The sequence below is a fragment of the Gastrolobium bilobum genome, unplaced genomic scaffold, assembly GCF_033153095.1.
Source record: "Gastrolobium bilobum isolate Gb01-03AN ecotype WA unplaced genomic scaffold, APGP_CSIRO_Gbil_v1 utg10751, whole genome shotgun sequence".
In the NCBI taxonomy this organism is placed as follows: domain Eukaryota; kingdom Viridiplantae; phylum Streptophyta; class Magnoliopsida; order Fabales; family Fabaceae; genus Gastrolobium; species Gastrolobium bilobum.
This window is the reverse complement of record NW_026899781.1, coordinates 40804-65302: the sequence shown is the minus strand read 5'-3', so window position 1 is coordinate 65302 and position 24499 is coordinate 40804. Positions and strand designations below refer to the sequence as shown.

At 34.3% G+C, this 24499-nt stretch overlaps 1 protein-coding gene across 1 annotated transcript; it reads right to left on the bottom strand.

Annotated features, from left to right (window-relative positions):
• Positions 1-1564: 1564 nt before the first annotated feature.
• On the bottom strand, positions 1565-4612 carry LOC133293481 (2-alkenal reductase (NADP(+)-dependent)-like). The gene is made up of 5 exons (XM_061492063.1): positions 4379-4612; positions 3663-3840; positions 2587-2753; positions 2423-2505; positions 1565-1943 (listed from the first exon to the last, which is right to left on the bottom strand). The coding sequence occupies exons 1-5, from the start codon at positions 4610-4612 to the stop codon at positions 1565-1567; spliced, it is 1041 nt and encodes a 346-aa protein (XP_061348047.1).
• Between the last annotated feature and the right edge of the window lie 19887 nt (positions 4613-24499).

Below are 24499 nucleotides of genomic sequence, written 5' to 3'. Positions count from 1 at the left end.
TATTCTGACACCATTCTTGAATTTCTATCGCCTAGTATACCCAATCCAAAATACCTCACATACTCTTCCTACTCCTAATTATCTCACAATCTGATTTTGACGATAAAATTGATGCAATTTGAGTAAGCGATCTTCATATGCATTGTGTTCCTGGATGTTAGATCTCATTAACCATTAGTTTTAGGTCTATTGCATTCATATAACTTCATATATGGGCCATGAATTGGGTTTGGGCCCTGTCTTCCAGCCTAAGGAAAGTTCTATGATTCTTTCTTTCAAGCGATTTTAGATTTTGAAGATAACGAATTCAGGTCTTAAATTTTTTATGTAAGTTATACATAACAAATTCATATGAATAATACATTTGTAGCTCAAGTTATTATCAAATACAGAGACAGTTTTAGAAATTTCATATTACGCTAAATTAAACAATTAATTCCCACATAACCCAATTAAGCTCAATTTTTCACAAACTGTGAAAAATATCATTAAATTAAGCATAAAAGAGATTATATAAATTAGTACGAGACAATTTAGTTTATAAAAGTTGGTCTCATAATGCTAATAGCTAGCTTACAAATCTCTTCCTTGTGAAGGCTATTCGATATATTATATTGTCTCCGTTATTTATTACAATTACTAAACAGAAGAAGCCTTACCATTCTAGTTGATGTTGAATTGAGTTATAATATGTTTTAGGGTAATATATGTGTAATGTCACGGGAAAACAAAAATAGTTCTTGCAGATAGCAAAATTGATGTGGGGTCCATTGATAGTTTTCTTTCTCTTTATATTTATTTCTCTCTGCAAATTTTTTTTGTATCTGCAGGAACTTTTTTCATTTTCATGTAACATTATATATGTATTACTCGTTGTTTTATATCTTCTTTTGATTTTTCTAGTAGCTTTAGTTTTTCAAAAAAATTAGATGTGGATATTTACATTTAGCCTTTTGACCTATACGATGCAAAAAATAAGTATATTACCGCTTTAATTTTTTTGCCAAACTATTTATCCATCTTATATAAGTGAAATACATATGAGGAGTGTGTGTTTAAGTTGTGCATCATCTTCCTCATCTATTTGTGCAAAAGTTAACACAATACAAGACGCAGTTGCACACGCCCCCATGTGCATCTTGTAGAGTGTAACACATAGCAGACACTAATCAATGAGAAGTTCTCTAGACATCCCTAGTTGTTACCTTTTTGGGAAGTAAACTCTTGCCTTAGGTTATCAGGCATCAGAAAATTCTATCCTCATAAAAGGAAGAAATGAGAACTCCTAGCTTAAAAGCTCATAGTTACTTTGACTTTTGCACAAGTCACGTATGGCGGTGGTGATACCTGACTTGAATGCACACACTCCTCATGCGCATTTCACTAACATTAGATGAGTAAATAATTTGTCAAAAAAATTAAACTGGTAATATATTTCAAATTTTTAAAATACAAGGGTCAAAAGGCCTTTATATTTTCCTTCCTTTCAATGACCTGAAAATTCAGATCTACATTTAAGATGTAACCTCTCTTCTCTTACACATCCTCTGTTTCATTCCTATTATCACTCTTGTGCTAAATTAATAATTTTCTTTCCAATGTTATGTCCATTGAAGAGTCCAACAAAAGCAGAAGGGATGCTCTCCACACCCGATGATATGTCTTCAATCACATGCAACTTGTTGTTACGAAGGTAATCTGAAGTTTTTGCCAAAAAATCTGAAAAAACATTCATAAAGTCAGTAGTTAAAAATCCTCTAATTGTGACTCGCTTGTACACAACGTCCAACATGTTTGGGGAAGCTCTTTTTGCAACATCAGTATACTCGGAGATTACCCCACAAACAGCCACTCTACCAAATGGTTTCATATTAGCAACCGCTGCCTCTAGCATCTCACCCCCAACATTGTCGAAATATATATCAATTCCATCTGGAAAGTACCTGAAAAATAAAAATAAATTGCATCAAACACAAATGCAATTTTAGTTTTAATGTATTACCACTAAGCATATAAGATCAACTGGCACGGAATTGATATAAACCTTTAAAAGAAGTTACCATTATTTCTAGTTTTTTAGTAATATATCTAATATTTGACCCCCTTCAAAATTTACAAAAACCTTTATTTGTAAGTACCATTTTTATTTTTATTTTTTATCATATAAATAGTTAAAATTTTGAAAGAAAAATTTACATTATAATTTTGTCTCCCTTCAGAAAAAATTCTGACTTCTCTACTGATTAGAGGGAGAGTTTTGCTGCTCTTGTGGTTATATCTGGCTCAACTGGATTAATAAATTAATCGTTAAACCAGATGTAGAAATCTCAAAAAAAATAAAAATAAATAATTAAAGTGCTAGTTTCGAACTTCTATTTTGGAAATGGATTTATGATTTTAACTGGCATTAGTAGTGACAAACCTTCTAAGAGTGGAGTTTAGACTTGTTTCTTTCTTGTAATTGAATGCATCATCAAATCCTAGCTTTTCTTTGAGCAATGCCACCTATGACAAATTACTCACGGATATTAGGCTTTCAAGTTGAAAACCCAAGTTAGTTAGGTTCGAAAGGGCAATAAACCTAACCTTTTCATGGCTCCCAGCACAACCAATAACGTAGCAACCCATAAGTTTTGCATATTGCCCTACCAAATTTCCAACTGCTCCAGAGGCTGCTGAGACAAACACCTTTTCACCCATTTGGGGTTTGCATACCTCGAAAAATCCCGCATAGGCTGACAGTCCACTGAATCCTGAAATAAAGAATGGACAAAGATAATGCCATTTAATCATAATAAGGCAAATATTTTTCCTCGTAGATTCAAAAGTCAAATAATTTGTTAAAATAATATAATGAAATATGCACGAGATATGTGCATGTTAAAATGGCACAATAATTTTATGTGTAATTTGTGCAAAAGTCAACATGAGCTTGTCACATCCCGCACTATAAGACGCACACGAGGATGATGTACATCTTGAAGAGCATGACATGTGACAAATTGAATGCACGACTTACATATGCATGAGGTCATGTGGTACCGAAACACACACACCCTTAATATGTATCTCATCATATTATTTTGACAAATTGTATGATTTTTGAATCAATTAAGCAAAACTAAGGATTAAATAGGTCAAAAAGGCCAAAAATAATATACATTCTTCAAACATAAGCACTACTATAAGTTGTCAAAATGCTCCTTCACTAGGTTGCCTTGATAAAAAGTAAATTGAATAACAGGCATTGATGTTCCATATAATGTAATGCTTCGTTTTCATTCTTATCAGTACAAGCCTTTATCATTAGTTTCATTTTTATTCAATAACAATAACAATTTCTTTTAAGGGGAAAATTTTTCTTCTGTTATATGTAATAACTTTCTCTCCAACACACTCTTCAATAACTGTGTCGCATTTTTCTTTTCTTTTATTTTTTTTTATTTTTCAGGTGGTGTAGTCCATAAATTTATCCCTATGACATGAGATAACTTATCTCCTTTAACATGATATCAATAAAACCCTTCTTTTAATGCACATTCATCATTTAAGAAAAGAAAAAAATACTACAAATTTATATCCAAACTTTTTATCTCTAAAATATAGGAGACACATCACATGTGATGCTAGTGAAAACTGATAAGCTGCCAATACGTAATTACCTAAAACTCCAAGCTGATAAGTGAGTGGAAATTCAGAAGACTCTAATTTGTTTAGTATGCTGTCTTCTTTAACCAAACTGTACTCTGCCCAATTGAACACTCCCTTAACCAAATCATCTTTCTCAAACTTAGCATTCCCAGAAGCCACAACTTTTCCAATAACAATAGCATCAATAGCCTGAAAAGCGCCAAAATAGAGAAATAACACAAGCTCAGAACAGAGTCATTATTAAATGATTGAACGATTCTTCTACGCATGACCTTTCATTCATTCTTCTAAAGTAAGAGACTCATTTCATAAAAAATCACCACTACCCGTTAAACCCCAAATTACCAAGAACATGGATTTTTTGAAATATTCAAGTGTAAGTAGCGGTGAAATCTCATATCAATTAGAAATTAACCAAATGAGTATCATATACGTGCAAAAGACGTATACACCTATATTTAAGGTTTTGGGTTGACATATGATATTGAGCCACTTATTGTAGTTTGTCATTTAGCTCGTTAATAAAAATATCCCTTATAAAGAGATTTGGGACTCCCGAGGATCCTTCTCAACAAGAATGAGATTTGAACCCAGAACTTATCAGACACAAAGAAGTAGCTTTATTATTGCTTGAGATTCGCGAGAGACTCATTTCATAAATAATGATTTAATCAACTTCTTCTACTTCTACCATATCAATATTCAGCAGTACCAAAATAAAGACTACCTTGCCTGGAGTTATGGGCAATGCAAAGCTTATAGCACTATGGGCAATGCTGTAACTCCTCATGCGGAGAATCTGGTATGGGTCAATAGAGATATACAGATTCTTCACAATGATATCATCAGAACCTGGCTCAATTGATAGGGAGAAAGCCTCAGTTTTGATCTCAAAATGGGACTCTTTTGGTTCATCATCAATGTGATGCTTAACCACTATGCATTTGTTGGTCAATTCCATTTTTCACCTTGTGTACTTGTTCTGTTCTTGCTGCACCTATATATATATATATATATATATATATATATATATATACGAAATAGGATCCTTTGACATCAATGTTAAATTTAAAATTTGGCACCTCATTTGAAAGTCGTTAGATCAAAAAAGATAACGACTCTGATTTGTAAGCATGTGACACCATTGATCCAACGACTCTGAGATGAGGTGTCAAATTTCAAATTTAACACTGGTGTCAAAGGATTTTACCTCTATATATATATATATATATATATAGAGAGAGAGAGAAGGCTATTGAAGCTTCGTTGATTTTTCCTTTTGTGCAAGTTGACCCTACAATTAAAGTAAACAACAAATAATCAAAGTATGACAAATAAATAACTAGTGCTGTGTCTGGCCTGCAGGAAACGACACTGCAAAGAGAGAGGGGAAAGAACTAGTAGACAAAAATGGTATCATATGAACTCGAAATCATTAAGCAGGTGAGATTCCTTTTAGGACTTCAAAATATATTGGAAATCATTAAGCAGGTGAGATTCCTTTTAGGACTTTAAAATATATTGTTATGAGTCTAGGATTTTAAATAATTAGTCAGACATTTTTCTTATGCTAGTTAAGGGTTTGATCCATATCTGATAAAAATATGGGTTTCATACCGTACATCTTATGCAGTAGATAAAGGCAGTAAAAGTAAATGTTTCTTATGGTAGTTAAGGGTTTGATCCATATCTGATAAAGACGTGGGTTTCATACTGTACATCTTATGCAGTAGATAAAGGCAATAAAAGTAAATGACAAAATACGATTTGGATTCTCCCGTATAGAAAAGTGATCATATTATTTGATCACAATCACTCATTTAAAAATTATATATTTTTTACTCTTTTATTTCATCATTAATGAGTGATTGTGATCAAATAACATGACTATTTTTACGCACTAGAGGATCCAAATCCAAGTAACAATAACTAATTGATAAACTTTTCTTTCTTTTATACTTATCACACCTTAGTGTGTAATCTTTTGTCGTAAGAGTTAAATGGCAAATGAAAATGAAGGGAAGCAATTATTTTTGTGGCAGTAAAATAATAAAAATGATACGAATTTAAATTAATATGTATAAATAATATTATTGAATAAGGTAATATATGTGAAGTGGTCGTTTTAACTTTTTTGGCCCTTATTAATTAAAAAATAACTATTTTGTCCCCATTTCAAAAATATACACCAATTTATCCCTGTTTAATCGATTACAAAAGACATTTAATCGATTAAGTGTCCAAAAAAAATTATAATTGATTACAAAATCTTTTTAATCGATTAACTTTCGGTGGTAACTTGTATTATGGGTGAGACAGTTGATGCTCCTTTATTGTAGAAAGTAAAGTAATTGTGTGACTCGGTGGAAACCACATCGCTACAAGGTTTTGCGCTTGCAAAAGTTCCCACATTTTTGATTCGTTGGCTTTTGTTTCTTCGTTCTTGCAATCATCTTCAGTTTCCTGCATCTGGGTCTTCTCCATTTTTCCTGCATGTAACACCCCGTCTGCAGCCGGTGTATTAACATACAAATGGTATTTAAAGCGTAGCTTGCAATAATTAATCGCGGAAGCAATATACTATTTTCTTCAAATAAACAAAGCTAATCCTCATGGTGGATTAACTTTTTCTTTTAATAACAATCCTTATGTAATTGCAATACTAAAATAAAACCTAAAATACCACATACTCATAAATAACAATTCAAAAGCATACATAACTCATGATGCTACAATACTAATACTCAAATCAACAAATAAACATATTATTTAATAGTGGCATAGACAACCCCTATGCTCACCACAAATAACAACATAATCCATCAAGTCTAGTCACAATAGAGTTGAGATGGCAAAATAAATAATCATAATATGCATGACTCATATCAATAATGAAATCTCTATGCTGGCCTCTTGCCTCTATCAGTGTTTGTCTCACGAACGTCATCTCCTAAAAAAATGTGTCCCGGAAGGGGTGAGATTTTTAACAGAAATCTCAGTAAGACAAGGGGTCCTCTACCCCAAGATCACTTACAGGTATAATATAAGTTCTAAAACAATGCAAGTAGTATATAAAGAAGCAGATAAATAACAAGATAAGGGGAATGGCTATACCAGGCCATTTATAGCAGTAAGCAATGCAGTATATAAAATGAGTGTGTCATACAATGTATCACATGAGTGTGCAATGCCGCATATGTCCATGTCATGTGTGTATGCATCCTACTGGCCAGAGAATAAAAGGTAGAGATTACGCACGTCTGCAACCCACAGTACAAGGCTCTTCCCCTGTACCTCACCCACGGAGTTACCATCTTGTATGTGGCCCACATACTCAGGGATTAACGTCTAGGGTGGAGCACCCCACATACATAACATATGACAAATGCACTATATCATAATCTCACTCAACAACATATCCAATGCTCATAACATAAACAGATATAATTTCATAATCCAGCTCAACAGCATATCCAATGCTTATAACATAGACATATATAATTTCTAGAAAACATACCATGCACATAAACCAATCCCCCATGGGGTTTGGCGGAACAAGCAACGGATAAAATCGAGGACCAAAAGCTTACCTGTATCGGTAAAGTCCTGTAATACCAACTCAGTATCAACATGGTCACAAACAACCAAACAATCCAGCGAGTCACAATCTGGTTTAATGGAAAACACATCATCAATAATCATAGCCTATAATTACATGTCAAATGGAACATGCTTTCTTTTTTATTTAGCGTACTGCAGGCTTCTCTTAAAGCCCCAAGCACAAACTGTCTTTACCATTTTTAAAACTGCAGTTGCAAATTTTTACCAATTATTCTAAAATTTCATTATGTTAAACTCGACATCTCAAGCTTTCCAACGACATATTTTATGTCTCATTTGGAGTTGTATAGCTCTGGTTATGTTTTTCGTAAATTGATTGCTGCAAACTGAATTTCCAGCAACCAAGTCACTACTTAAAACTAACACTGCGATCAAACCACTTATCCAATGGATATGAAATTTTACGGAGTTGTATCCCTATGTGTTATCTTCACATAGGTATAAACCTCACTCAATTTGGAGCCTTGGAGCTCGAGATATCATGATTTTACCAAACTAATACGTTGTTATCATAGTTGCACTAGATAATCGATTATCACTATAAAGTAATCGATTACCACCTGTGCAGAACACGAAAATGCAGATTTTTCTGCATAATTCGAGCTCCAATGGCCTCCTAAGGTTTCCACCTTTGATTTACCCACAAACAGAAGTTCAAACTATCATATTACACTTAAATTAACAACCTTTTACTTGAATCATCAAAGTTTCCCTTTTTAAAAGACTCAAAACAAGCTTTGTTCATAAATTTATAAAGGAAATGACACTACAAAAATTCAGGCATTTTATAGAGGTCATATTTTCATATTATGGAGGTCTTTGACCCCCACAAAAGACATTTGTCGCATTCACCCAAACCCCCAGTTCTGCCTTCGCCACAACATAGTTTGTGGGGATTTTTTGTGCAGTGCCACAATTTGTTGAAGTATTTTCTGGAGGTTCGAGACCCCTACAAATATTGCACTTTCCGGAGGTTTAAGACCCCCACAAATGTTGTATTATTTATTGGGATTTAGTAACCTCCACAAAATACATCATTTTCTAGAGGGCATAGACTGCTACAATTTATTTATTATTTTGGCAGATATAAACCTCCACTAAATACTAGTTATCCAAATTTGAAAAGTGTGTATATCATACTTTTGAAATTGGGCTCCATCACTTGATTTGTTAGCCAATTTATTATTTATTTGTTTGATCTCTTAACATTTCCTTAAAAACAATTGTTAAATACTAGTTATCCAAAAGCAACACTATAGCACACCAATCATAGTTTATATTTATGCTTGCACTTGGTTAATACTTTTTTAAATAATATAACATAGTGGAGCCATGTGAAGAAAAAAAAAATCAGTAGATATAACTTCCCCGTATATGCAGGGGGAAAAAAGCAACATATTGTAATAATAGAACGAGAAGCAGAAGCATAAACAGAAAGTGACTCATTAATGCCCCATCAGATGAAGCAAGACTACAAAAACGTAATGGTAGCATTCGAATATCTGAAGTAATATTACTAAAATACTTAACAAAACCCTTCCAAAGTTCTATTCTTCATCAAACTATCCAAAAATAATGTGACAATTTTAAATAAGCAACAAAATTTATGCATAGGATTTGAAAACAAAATGAATATTGTAAATTGCTCTCAGCTTTCAGTATGCTCTCTCAGCCTTCGAATAGTGCTTCGGACTGTCACAGCACTGGCAGTACTGTCAAGAAAAATATGTATCAACAAATCATTTCCTCAATCACTATTAAAAAAAGAAAATAATTAAATAGAAAAATATACTAGAGGAAAATTCTTACTTCAATGTGTAAGCACCTCCAGCTTTCACTTTTCCACAATCTTTGCAACCCCAAATACCCACGACCTTCCTCTTAACAGCATACTCTAACTCCCATATACTATAATATGAAGTTGAATTAATGTCTAGCAAAACAAAAACTTACATAATATTCTCTTATCTAATGAAGGGCATAACAACATTCATAATAGAATATGCCTCACTATAATTGTACACATTCATAAAAGATATAAAGTTGATTCAATGTTGTGTAAATGAGAAAGAGTCAGAAATTTACAATTATCCACAACAGAAAACACATAAAATCATAGCAAAAATATTGAATTCATATAACCCAATTCAAGGGTGATTATTATCTAATGAAGACCTTTTGCGTGTTGGGATAGCTGCTTCACTCCCTTCATCCTGTGAAAAACCAATTGATTGTACCCTTTTAGCATGCTTAAAAGAGTGAGGCACTTAAACTAATAATATAAAGTTCAACATTAAAAATAAAAATTATGAAATCATTACCACTGGAGTAGAAATGGTACCAAACAAAGCACCCAACTCTGGAGGAATCTGCCCTTCCTTCATTTGTATATATGCAGGCATTACTGTAACATCTCGTTCTAGAACCGGTTTATTAACATTACGTATGGCATTAGGCGCAGTTACAATCACAACAATTGGATTAAAGTACGGATAAGCTTTTTCCTTTTTGCGTTAGTGAACGTTTATATTTAAAATCAAATTCGTAATTAAAAAAATTCTAATAGTTTTAATCATAACTTAAACTAAATGTGGAACACCTATCGTAATCTTATTTAAACCATACGTTGCTACCCTAGTGTGCCAAGTAGTCCCCTTAGACCAACAAGGCTTATAAACTCTTTTTTTTTTTCAACACTAAACACCTTTACCTTTTAGTTACCTACAAAATTTTATATTTCTTATATGATCCTCATGTTTCAATAAGTTATAGATCTCTTCGTTATCAATGCGTAGGTTCAAACTGCGCTCAAATCGAAGCACCGTAGCCCAAGTTACGACGTTTTTACGAAAACAGTTGTTGAGGCTCCACTGGGTGTGGCGCGGTTAGCGCCGTGTAGCGCCAGCTTCAGGGGACAACACCAAGCTTGAGTGTTTTAACCCTAACTAGAGTTGTACACATCCAAATTACACAATCTTAGTCTCATTGGAAAGCTAAGAAAAGGAACTACAACTTCCATTAAGACACAAAGATCCAAATCTATCATATAGCATATGAAAATTGGACAACAAGACAAGATATCTTTACTTTTACTTGGATTTTCAACCTAAAGGTCTTCTTTTACCTAATTGGCATCATATAATCCTTTCAATAAATGATTCTTAGTTCTTACAAGGTACACATACATCAAAAGAAACATGCATACCCTCTCATCATATATATATATATATATATATATATATATATATATATATATATCCAATAATTACAACATTACATCATTGCAACATGTCTTAATTACAAATCATGGGACTTAGCTACAAAACACTATGATCAACTCCTTGGCTCCCATCAACAAAAGAGATACCAAAGGAGATGAGCATAGGCTAAGTCCATCAAACTAAAACATGACATACATATAGCAATTAGCTTTCAAATGTAAATCCTATACATGAAACTACTACATGTCATGTATAATCCAAAAGAATGCAACATCTTCATGCATCTACTAATTCAAATATGGCCACTTGCCACCAGAGGCTCCTGCAGCATCTTTACCTGAAAGGGGCTCCCACAGCACGGGGTGAGATATACGAATATATCATAGTAAACCAGGGGTCCTTGGAGCATCTCTCCACCCCATAGTTCAATCACAGTGTAATAGCAATAACAATAAATAATGCAGTAAATACATATACATGCAGTGTGTAAACAAACATCTTCAGGAGAAATCCCTCGAGCCCTCAGGCTGTCCTAAGGATACTCAGATGCAAATAGTCCTATTGGCTAGCTAAACTACCAAGTATGAATTACGCATCGTCATGCAACATACCAACATAGGGAAACACCATCCTATGCCACACCAAATGCATACACATACGTATAACAAAGCATTAAACCATTTCATTGCATTTATATACATTATTAACAACCACTACCCCTTCAGGGCTTGGTGGAACAATAAAGGGTTTACACCCAAGGTCTGAAGGCTTACCTCAAAGCTTCCAATCTAACCTTTACTCCCCAATAAGTCTTTGCAACCAATCAACTTTGAATTCAAGCTACAATTTACAAAACTCACCTACACCAAGGTGTCACACAATCAATCAATACAATTTAATGAATATCCATGTATTCATCAACAACACAACAACTCCACACCACAATTTGGCATGGACTTACCTATCCAATAGGGCTAATCAAACTCCATAGCTTGCTCCAATGAGTGGTCACTCAACCTTGGTTCACTTGCCTCAATCCTAGCCATCACATGGACACAATCAATATCCAACCAAACCAAACCATTGACTACTAATGCAAGAAAATCCACAATCAAGTATATAATCTTGCAATTTTCAAAGTAAAATCAATTGACTATCTAAACTCATTTTCACCGATTAAATGTCATTCCTAGTATTTTTCACAACATACACTAAGCCTTATTCCTCCTTGAACATAGCCAATCTACTCACATTATCATAAAACCCTAAAAACACTATTCATCATCTTCATCAACATACAATCTCCATGAAAATAGAGTTCAAGGAGTAAAATCTTACCACTAATGGTTGCATAATCAAGGAGTGATGGTTCCTCATTTAATGGTATCAGAGCAGGCCTCTCTTCCAGTACGGTGTCGTTCGAGGACGAACCAGGCGGAAGCTGGTGGGCATGTAACAACCCAAGCGCTGACGAGGGCGGGGAGTGATCGCCGGTACAAAGAGGCACGGACAAGGAGCGGCTCCTGACAGGCTTCCAGTGAGGGGTTACATGCATGAATGAATCGAATCAACACCCGAAAGAGAGGGATCCCAAAGACTCTGTAGGTATGAGACTGCACAGTTTGAGATAGCTTATAAGAATTAATTGGTACTACCTATACTAACAAGATGCATCTGCATTTCGGTAGCCTGAAACGGAAGAACTCTATAGTTAAGCGTGCTTGACTTGGAGCAATTCTGGGATGGGTGACCTCCTGGGAAGTTTTCCGAGGAAGTGTGCGAGTGAGGAAAAAGTACACTGAAAAGTCTCGTGTTAGTATGTGGGGATAGTCGTTGATTCTTGAAGCGGCCAGACGTTACAATTACAGTCTGTAATTTCTTAAGGCTCTCCTCAAATGCTGCTAACTTAGTCTTCAATGAAGTAACCTCTTCTTTTAATTGAGAACTTTCAGCTGAATTTTCACTTGAGAAAGTAGAGCCTATAGGATTGAATCGTCCACTTATGGGTCCAAATTCAATGCTAGGAAGACCCCTTAGGCCTAAACCACGTACACGACCAGAGTGCTCTGGCCCAAAAACTTTTGCAACAGCATCATTTGTTGAAATTTCAGTAGAATTAGTGCTTTGGTTTAATTCTTCATATATCTGGTCCTGTACATAAACAATATTATCATTTTCCGTAAGTTCATGCATGTGTAAGTCTTTATTCTAATTTCCAAGGTGAGGGTGAAGTTGGTCAAAACTCTTCCATGCTTCAGCATCTCTTGGATGCCTTAATAATCCATCTGGATTGTTTGCCAAAGCATGTCATCTCATTGTTTTTGCTGTTTTAGAACACACAAATAATCTTTGTAACCTTGGTTTCAACGGGAAGTAACGCAAAACCTTTGCCGGTAGCTTTTTTCTACTAACAGTATGGCCATCTCCTTTACCATTGGCTTCCATCTAGAAGTTTCACAATGTTTACATATTTCCAAACTTTCATCTTTTTTCCAATACAACATGCAATTTTTCGAACAAGCATCTATCTTGGTATAATTAAGACCAAGTTTATAGATAATCTTCTTTGCCTCATAGAATGAATATGGAATTTTCACATATTCGAATGCATCTTTTATCAATTCCAATATCAATGTCATTGCCTTGTCAGTCACACCACACAAGCACTTTATGTGATACAATCTTAACAAAAAAGACAACTTTGAATACTTTTGACACCCTTCATATAATTCCTGGTTACCATCTCTAACCAAATCATCAATATTTCTCTGTTCTTCATGAGGCATAGGATGTTCGGACACCAATGATTCAAATGAAGTGGTGGGTTCTGATGCATGCCGTTTGTTGACCCCAAATGCATCATTTATCATGTCTAATATAGGGTTTTCAGTGGCCAACCACTCTTGCATTACTTGAGAATCTCTTGATATCACTGTTTCAAATGTTTCACCATGCCAAATCCAAACTTTGTAATTTTTTGGAAATGGCTTGCAAATCAAGTGGTCAAGCACTATATCTCTAGTTTCCCATTTATTGAAGCGACATTTAGCACATGGACACTTTATTGCACCATTCACAGACCGCTTCTCAAATGCAAAATCTAAGAACTTATTTAACCCATGCAGATATTCAACTGAATTTCGTGGCATATCAATCCATGATTTGTCCATTTTTGCCTTGGTGTCAGATAAACCCACGTGAGCCTCTCTGCCACCCTATGTCAAAAGACAAAAACAAAGCCTCAAATATTTTATATTAAGAAGTTGGAAAAAATTTACTTTTTGATATTGTTGCTAAATATTAAGAAAAATACCTAAAGTCGACAAATCATAATAGATTACGTTTACAGAGGCATTTCTTTTCAACTCAATGCAGTAAAAGATCAAATTCATACCTTATTAAAAAAAAAAAAAAATCTCGCAGCAATAATACATAGTTATAAAGATAGATGCATGAAATTGGAGCATATCAAGCAACTATAGTCAACAAAACCAAAGCAAAGGCAATAAAAATCTTGTTCACAACATAGATGCAAGGAATATATACTCTACTTCCCTCAATGACATCGATAAGTTATCATTGGTTATCACTCCAATAAGTTTAGGTATAACACTATACCAACCAGGGTTATCAAACCTGGATGGGTAATCCACTTGATCGGAGTAATTGGTTAATAGGTTATTGGTTGAACAAGTGATTATGAGTTGAACCGGTGAAATTAAATATCTCTCTCTCTCTCTCTCTCTCTCTCTCTATATATATATATATATATATATATATATATATATATATATATATATGAGGTAGGATCTTTTGACACCAGTGTTAAATTTCAATTTTAACACCTCATCTGAGAGCCGTTAGATCAAAAAAGATCAACGACTCTGATTTGCAAGCATGTGACACAATTGATCTTTTTTGATCTAACGGTGAAACCTCATCTGAGAGCCGTTAGATCAAAAAAGATCAACGACTCTGATTTGCAAGCATGTGACACCATTGATCTTTTTTGATCTAACGGCTCTCAGATGATGTGTCAAAATTGAAATTTGACACCAGTGTCAAAATTGAAATTTGACACCGGTATCAAAATATCCTACCTATATATATATATATATGGGGATAGATCTTTTGACTCCAGAATGAGATTTAAAAGCCTTACTCCTCATCTCAGTCCTTGATTTCCGTTCATCTAACGGTTATAATTTAATAAGTTACAATAATTAATTAATTATTAATTTCAAATAAATGATAACCATTGGATGAACAGAAATCAAGGGCTGAGACAAAGAGTAAGACTTTTAAATCTTACTCTGAAGTCAAATGATCATTCCCCTATATATATATATATATTAGATTGTAATAAATATTATAATTGATGCATTATTATCACAAAGGTGTTGGCATGGTTGCAGGTCTCATCCGGTTTTAATAACTATAATATCACATCATCTCTTAGTCACTCAAATTATTATTTAACATGTGCAAAATTACGGTCCAACCATAAGTTGCAGGAACTCGAGACGTCACTCACACAAGATACGATATTTCAGCGATAGATAACTACTTACAAATAACAGTCTAGCTTGCCCTATCTCAAAAGCAAAAGCCTTTTGTTATTGTGTGTGTGTACTGACATGATATTTTAGTGGCCACTGGATTGTCATGAGAGTGGACATCAATGGACCAAATCTAGGCACATATAGGTCCACTCAGATAATGTAGTTAGAACTTGAAGCTAACTCCATAGATGTACACAATAATAATAAGTTAATAACTAAAGATAAATAATATTGGAGTGATTGTCATTGGTCAAAGGCTTCACTTCAATTAAATTTCCCAAAAAAAAATGTATAGGGTCCAAATATCAGCCAAATAGACGGGTCCCATTCAGCTTAACCGTCTCTCATTAATTGATCATGATTACTATTGATGGTCCAGAGAAAAAAAAGAAAAGAAAAAACTGATTATTTGAGATAATAAAATATGAGGGTTTAGGCATGAAAAGTGCCTGTTTAATTAGTTAAATTTTATATTCTCCTATTAATGAAATATGAACTTAAATTTTTTAAAATAAGACTAACATAAAGTTTTTTCTAATAATAAAGAATATATCATTAACATCTATCTTATTTAAATGCTTGGATTTCTACTGTTAGAGAAAGTGAATCCACAAAAAAGGCACCACTGACCAATACAAAGAGAAGACATTGACTTGGGTCATTCAATTGTCATGGAAATTTCTTAGCAAGAAAACATAAGGTGCAATTTGAATCTTATGTGAACCATGTTTAGTAGCTTATTCACGGGTTTGAACTTGGTATTTACAGAGAAATATGTTGAAAACAGTTGAATTATTTTTTTGTTTTCTTATATATTAGTCTATGATGATCTAACTGGGAACGTGCATACCTAGGGGTATATACTTCTACTTTTGTTTCTTTAGTATTTTGTTCTTGCATACCTTACTTAAAATTTTTTGCCAATTAATTAACACAGTTGGTTAAAAGTTTGGTGTATAATTTTTACTGGTGAGTTCAAATTCCATTAACCGATATTAAAATTTTATTGTTAGATAATATGTAATTTCTTTCAAAAATCTCCAAATCCCTCTAGCTCTTTTTCTATAAGACGCTTATGGGTTATTGGCCTTATTGCGTCAAGAACAATTAAAATGCAATTGCATGTCCTTGCAGTACTAATAACCTGCATTTGCAAAACAGTATATAAAACAATTATTCCTTTTGAACACATACTTCTCGAAATACTGCTTCTGAATAGCAGGGCTAAAGAAGAGGGAAGCGCTGTATATCAGATATGACCAGTGGAGTATGTACTGTGATACGTCTGTGCGTGTGTTTGTTTAGCGCATGCATAGCAATTCAACCAACTCTCCGGCAAGTATACCGATCGCACAAGTAATATAATGAGTAAGTAAAGTATCGTTTTCACAGGGATTGTAAACCAAGTACTACAATAACCAGTCCCCTTAAGTTGAAAAACTCGGTTTGTTGTTTGGAAAATTGTGAATTGAATTTGAGTAACAATATGAAATAAAAATAAAGACTTGTTTTTATATTTTTATTTAAGAGAAATAAAATAGTAACAATGAGAATTGATTTTAAAAATATGAGAAAACTATTGTAGCTAGAGCGCACTCACCTTATGACCCCCACTTCTTACTTTGGATTGATTCACAATATTTATTCATATAATTACTCGGATAAATTATTATCTAAAATTATTTATTAGTTAACCCTCAATTCCTTGCAAGGTTAACCCTTTAATCCCCAATTGGAACCCCAATTCCTTGCAATGTTCCTCATGGTATTAAGCAATGAACGCAATAATTTAAGCATCCGCAATTAAATACACATCTATTCCTAGCATGCATATCAATTGTTCTCCTACCCCCTTTCAAGATCAAAACCTCAATATTCCTATCTAGGGTTCTAACCCTCAAACTATTCTCAACTATCAGATTGATCAGTTCTAATAAAGAAAATAGAAAATACGCACAAGGTAGAGACAAAAATAATTATATAAATGAATAAAACTAAATCAATCCATCGTAACAAGGGTTCACATAGGGCTCGTGACCCTAACTACGATAAAAGAAAACTAGCCAAGAATAATCATGGCTAAAAATAATTCAATATTCAAAAACATAAAATTACAGAGAAATAGATGAAGAAGAAGAACTGTGGAAGAATCCTTCTGAGCTCTGCCGTCGGCCTCCTTCAAAAGACTAGGTCTGAATCAGATATCTCTAGGTCTAGCACAAGGATCCTATTTATAAACTTATTTTTTTCCTTCTTCCAAAAATACCCCCGCGGAAAGACGGTGTAATTTTCTCGCAACCCGGCGCCAGTTGGCGCGGGTTTGGCGCAAATACGCGCGAAGTTACTGTCTCGAATACGAAAAATCAGACCCGATTGCGTGGACCGGCGCCAGTCCTTCACATTGGGGCGCCAATTGGCGCCATTCCTTCTTGTCTTTGGGCGCCATTTGCTTGCTTTTGGGCGCCACTTGGCGCCATGGTGCTTTACTTTGGCGCAAGGTGGCATTGTGGCGCTAGTTTGCGCTATTCTGGCGCCAATTCTCTGGCATTTGTACTGTGATACGTCCGTGCGTGTGGAGTTGCGTGAACAGACTTTTTATAATTTGTAATTTTCACTCCTCTTTTTTCTGTAAAAACACAACCAAAAGGTGAATATTATTGACATAGAAAGAATCAATATAAATAGCAAATATGTATTTAAATTTCTCTCTTATAACCCAATTCTTATCAATTTTAACATGGAAAAACCACACTTGCCAGAGGCACATCAATGATTCTATGGCATAAGAATAGAGAATGATGAAGACTTGATGGTATTTAGTGAGAAAGTCACAAGCTTTTGGAAGGAAGACAATGGCATAATGAAGAACCAAACAAGGCAGCTATGAAGATCAGCATTGGGGTCTGAAAAATGACCTAGGGTTTAGTGCTCTTAGCTATATATAAGAGCACTCACTTAAATTAACAGTATTAGTTTAATTAGTTCGGCTCTTCATTTAACTCTAAAATTTTATATTCTTAACTTATACATTTTTTTAGGAATTATCATATTTTTACATTAATTTTTCGAGACACTTCACCTATACACATTTTATACATAGCCGATATTAGTTTTGACATCACTGCTTATTATTTTTACCCCAAACTTGATATCCTTGACCTAGATATTTTTCTAGGAATATTTTTATTTTTATTATAATTTTTCGGAATACTTCACTGGTACGCATTTATACCGTGAAACAGAACCGGTATCTGTACTTTTTATCAGAAAAGTGATTTAAGCATTATTTGACCTTCTTGAGAACTATTCTAATCTTTCTATATTTATCCAAATTCAATTATGGAATTATTTCTTAAATCATATTTAACTCATTAATTTCCTAATTTAGCGGTGCAGGTTCTTACATTACGAAGGTAGGAAATGGAATTGGGTCGTGGGTATAGGAACAAGATAAATAACCATCATTTGTATGGTGGAAGGATTGGTTTGATTCTGATAATGTTGAGGTATTGAATGCTGAGGTATTGAATTCGATTTTTCCATGATTTGGGTATTCAATTCGATTCACTATTATTTGGGAGAGGAAGGCCTTCTCAAAAAGGAGGATAAGGCTCTCATTGTTAGCCTTCCACATGGGTTTGAGGGTATTGCTATGTTGAACTTGAACAGTGAAGCTTATGTGGCTATGGACTTTGATTTAGAGAGACAGAGCTCTTTCCCAGATAGTCATATGATTTTGTGTTTGCCCCAAGATTTGAAGATGCTATGTTTTCTGATCATATTTTGAGAGTTAATGGCATTGTGGCTTTCCCACAGTAACCCATCCAATGTTGGCTTTCCAATGAAGTCACGAAAGTTAATCAATTAAAAAAATTTGTAATCGATTATAAATTTTTTTTGGACACTTAATCGATTAAATGTTTTTTGTAATCGATTAAAAAGGGACAAATTAGTCTATAATTTTGGAATGAGGGAAAAATGATTATTTTTTAATTAATAAGAGACAAAAGGATCAAAAAGCCTGTTGAAGTGCCTTAGCATGTTTTATTTTTAGTTTCTTTTCTCCTTAAAAGCACAAAGTTAACCAAACATAATTTTATAAAAGTGTTATAAAATAAAGGGAAAAATGGAAGAGAGAAGACAACGAGAAGTAAGGCAAAAATCTAATTCTCATTCAGCTCTCTTTTCCAATACAAACAATGTCTATATATATATATTACAACAATGAATAAGCAAGTAATGATCCATTAGTGCGATGGTTACATAATCATGAATGAGAAATAATTACACTGTTACTGCCAATGGTAACGTCATCCATAATTGTACCGTTACTGCCAACGGTAACATAAAGGTAACATGATTTAAGTATGATTTAAGTCATCCATATTTTACAACATTCCCCCTTGGATGACTAAACACTTTGAATATGCCTCATTCAAATCTTACTAAGAAAAACCCAATGGGATAAAAGCTTAGCGAAAGAAAAAGAGTACAATATTAATATACAAGCTTTTGTTATACGCTAATTGCAGGTTCAAAAATTGCACCATAGTCATACTATGGAGCGCATACATGGGTGGAAAAACAAAAAATTTCGCAGCGAAAGCATAGGCCATCTATACACCCCATGTACGAATGCTTTACGTTGAAACAATATGGGGTTTCAGAATTACCTTTTTCACTTGTAGGCGCAAAAGGATGACGCCCTCCAACGGTGATCCACACGGTTATCTCCTTCTTGCTAGCGAGAACTCTTTCTCCTTGATCCCTCCTTATCCTCGGTGGCTGGCTAGGCGCATGCAAGGAAGAGGCTACCAAGTGTTTGGATTATCTTTCTCAAGACTGTAATGGTGTCTTGAGGCTAGGTGATGGTGCAAAAAGAGAGAGAAGAAAAAAGGTTGGAACTTTTCCTAGAACCCCTAAGAGGAGAGAGGGAGCATCAGGTTTTATTTTTTAATTATCTGATCAGCTGCCTCAGCCCCCCATTTAGTTAGGCACAATTTTTTTTTTTTTGGTAGTTAGTTAGGCACAAATTTGAATGGTGAGAAGATCTTTCTTTACTTGATCCTCTCACTTAACAACTGAACAGACTATTGGGAGCCTTTGGAAGCTTCAAGACTTGAATTCAAAATTCAAGTATGGATCATATCCATTTGTTCCATGAAATCTGATACAGAATCCAGTCAAGATTTCTCTCTCCATATAGGAGCCCCTCTTCCTCTTCTTCCCTCAGAAATTTTGTTGCAACAGTATTCATTTGAATTCTAAATTCAAATCAAAAAACAGTTGAGAGAATCTTCATCCAATCTCTATTGGATAATTCTTTTAAATAATTTTAAATTATCCTCAACAACCTAACCTTATAGAATTTAAAATTCAAATTCAAATTTCAAATTCCAATTTGAAATATAAACTCAAATATAAATTCCATCTTATCCCAGTTCGTAATTCGAATTCGAAATCCAATTTCAAATTTCAAATTCAAATTTCAAATTTCAAATTTTCCCAAACTTTATTTTGGTCAAGTCAACTTTTTGACTTACTAGGATTCATGCCCCGAGGCCTCTTTGGACTACCATCATATTTGGGCCCATTAGTGGAGAAAACTCTTTCACCACTAATGTCCCAAAAGGGCGCATGGATCAAGTGGTCTTGAAGACCCTACTCCAACCCAACTTGACTTATAGTCTTGACAAAGCCCAATAACTTATTATTGGTCCAAACTTGCTATAAATTGCAATAAGGAATAACTTTTGTGTGTGACCCATTAAGCCCAATTAGTTACTGACATAAATAAACTTGAACCAGTTAAGCTCCTTTAAAAAGGCTCAATCCATTTAATGACTACATGATACACTAGCAATGCTCTGTAGCCCCAGAACTAATTGAGTTGATCAAGTGATCTACCTTTCTGATTTGGATATCATGCTAGCATTATCCCTCACATCGTCGGTCACATTTAGTCGAGAGCAAGGATAGAGTATCATCTCTCTTTATTGACTAAATATAATATTTCACAGGAACTAGGAATCTTCTTCTATTGACTCTAAGACAGATCATGACTCTTCATGATCTCTTACTATGCATAGATTCCCGAGTCAACTAGAAGTCATCTCACCCCTACCGGTCTTTGTGAACAACTAATCCCTTATAGGGGATTGTGAGTCCTTTTGCCATGTCCATCTATACTCATGTATTCGAGTTATACCCAAGAGTACACTGTTCTCCCTATTTTTAGGCGAATAGAGTTGTACAGTCAAAGTATAACTCTAGGACATAATATTCGATGACATCCTTAAGTCTAGGACGATCCGCACTACCAAACGTTCAGAGACTTTACAAATCCAATGATACTCTCCACAATGAATCCTTGTGGAGTCTCTAGGGGGTCATTTCAGTGTTATCTGTTCTCCAACAGATCCACCCATGACATCAGCTAAGGCATCACCATGCCTGCATTCCATGAGGTCCCTACCTTGTATCTCCATACAAGTAGATGATGTCATACTAGTCTTATTGAGATCACCACTACCCTTTCTTGGTGATTCAAGACCAGGAACAGATTTTAGGTAATAGACATTCAGTGTCCTCGAGCCCTCATGATCATGATCCATATCATAGATCCTCGAGTGTACACCTGTTCTATTCCTAGAGTCTTTATCTTTAAACGTATATTTACAATGAAATATTGGCGAGACATAAATATGATAAAGATAAAGTTTGCTCAAATTTATTAATCATGAAATACTAAATAGAAAAAGGTGTTCATCTGATAAAATAGATTGTCTCTAGGACACCTATATACTAACACTAACATAGACTGCCTCATTAAAAACCTTTCCAAGAAAAACCCAATGGGATAAAAACTTGGCAAAGGGAAAAAGAGTACAGTGCATATAACTCCCCCTCAATTAAGTCGTATAGCTACTGCTGGAGCTAAAACAATAGAGTAACAGTTACAAATTTCAACAATAGAAATCTCGTAATCTTCTCCCAAAGTATATTGTAATTATGTCCATTTATAACATTTCATATTGACATCGTTGTGCTAATATCCATGCCTCGTTAAAACCTTGCTAGAAAAAAACCCAGTGGGAAAAACTAGCGAAGAAAAAAGAGTACATGACATGCACTTCAGGGCTCCATCCTTCAGGGATAATCATAATTAATTCGCTCGTCCAGATGAAAATAATCTATCAAGGAAGTAGCGACTAGGCTTAACTTTACAGCCTTCCACATAGAGATGGTAGTGCTTCCATAGAGAAATGCATATCTACTTTGTGATTATATAGTCAACACCAAAGTATTTCACCAATATAAAATCTCCATATCATGGATAGATCCTCAAAAATATGATTAACTTTATTCTAATGTCATAAGGAGCAACACTATGTCTAGCTAGAACTTTAACTGCAAATGCAATATCAGGCCAGATTGCAATTTGCAGAGTATAGTAGAGTTCCTTATAATGCTTAAGATTAGGAACTTCAGGTCCTAATATTTTCTCATTAATTTCTTTTTGGTCTAAATGGATTTGTATTCACTTTTAGTGAATGGACCATCATTGGGTCACTTATATATTAATATTGGTGAAATAACCATTTTGAAAGATGCTCGATCAGCAGGTCAAGACAAATAATTATCTTTGAGCTCGATGCTAAACATGTTGTGACTTTCATTCTTTTTCACATGTGATATAGGAAATCCTTCAGGGATAAATATCACCATCAAATGAGCCATATATATATGCTGTCAAAACGTTCATAAGATGTGTTTCCAATCTTTCAAAGACTATTAGGCAAATTAGAAAAATAAATTATGCTTATATCTATCATAGGTGAATATGTCTCATCATAATCAATCTCGAGTATCTTAGAGAACCTTGGGGTAATGCGTCAGACTTTATTTCTCACAACCTCATTTTCTCATTTCGTTTTCAGACAAATACCCGTTTATATCCAGCATACTTTACATTGTTAGGAATTCAAGTTATAGAGAATCCTTCGAGGATATAAATATTATCGTCAAGTGACCCTGCAATCACGACGCCCATTACATGCATCTTAATATGCATCATAGTTGCTATACTGATCAAGTAACGGAACATAATAGAATTCATTACGGGAGAATAAAACATCATAATTGATGTAGGGTCTCTGCGAAAACCCTTATTCATTCTTAATTTCCTCCTTCCATTCATTCCCATTTGAATGCTCTTGGCATTCTTGAATGGTTTACTGTTCTGGATCCAAATTATCTCTTGAGACAGCAAGACTTACTGAGAAGGCAATAATGTCGCCGGCGACAAATGATATTATCATATTTTCTCCCATACCACTATAGTGTATTTTAACTTTTATCTCAACCTCAACCAAATCTTTATCGTTTCCCATGACATTCAGATTTGGGCGTTCCGTATTCCCGGGATTATTGCGGTTAGCAGCGCTGCATTTATTTCACCGAGTTCGCTTTCTTCAGGACTAACCTCTTCAGGAGGCGCGATGAGGGACTTATTTTCATTTTTCGCGAATTTATGTCTTTAGTCTCATTCTCGCTTTTGGCGTTGTCTAGACTCAAATAAATTTTGTGTCACTAAATTCTCCACAACAGGTGGCTCATTTTCTGCAGGAATATGAGACTTAGTCACTCTTTTTTTATCAGTAAATATACATGTCATTATCCTTGTTAATGATTGCAAGCTAATGATATTTTAAACTTCAAGTTCAATTATACTTGTACATGGACCATTATAGTAAATCAGTTGTTTTAGTAAATCAGTTGTTTTTAATTCAAAATAATTTCCCGGGATTCATCAAGCTTCTGGCTTTCTCCCCCTAATGTCGGGAAATGTCTCTCTATTTAATTCCTCTATTTAATAAGTGAATTATGTATTAAACAATTCGCCCATCAAGGACTCCAAATACTTGATTCTGTATTGATTTTCACAAACTCATGTAAATTTCAATCCTTCAGATAACATAGGGACATATATAATTCAATAAAAAATGCGCAGATGGGAAACATCATGTTCACATTCACGTACAAGTTCAAGAGGGGAGTGAAAGCATACATTTACATTCATGATTATGTAAATGTATCCATAAAAAAAGTATACAATATCTAGTGAATCCTTTTGCCATTTTTTTTATGCAATCCATTCGGGATGTGAGATTCACCAGTAAAAAAATTCTACAATATCTAGTGAATCCTTTTGCCATTTTTTTTATGCAATCCATCCGGGATGTGAGATTCACCAATCTTGCCCATATTCAATCAGCCATATTCATTTCATTAGCCACTTTCGTTTGGCTTCTTTCCTTTTCATGATTTGACCCAATATTGGATTTTTTTTCGAAATTTTAGCATTTGCTTCAGGCAATGCTTTTGAACAACGGGTCTTAAATTATATTTATTTTCACTCATTCAAATATGAAAAAAAAACAA

Excerpts from the sequence above, each read along its gene's own strand:
- LOC133293481 (XM_061492063.1), bottom strand. The coding sequence starts at position 4,612 with ATGGAATTGACCAACAAATGCATAGTGGTTAAGCATCACATTGATGAT. Across the intron at positions 2,754-3,662 it reads TTATCAGCTTGGAGTTTTAG|GATTCAGTGGACTGTCAGCC; the intron begins GTAATTACGTAT and ends TCTTTATTTCAG. Across the intron at positions 1,944-2,422 it reads CTAAACTCCACTCTTAGAAG|GTACTTTCCAGATGGAATTG; the intron begins GTTTGTCACTAC and ends TTTATTTTTCAG.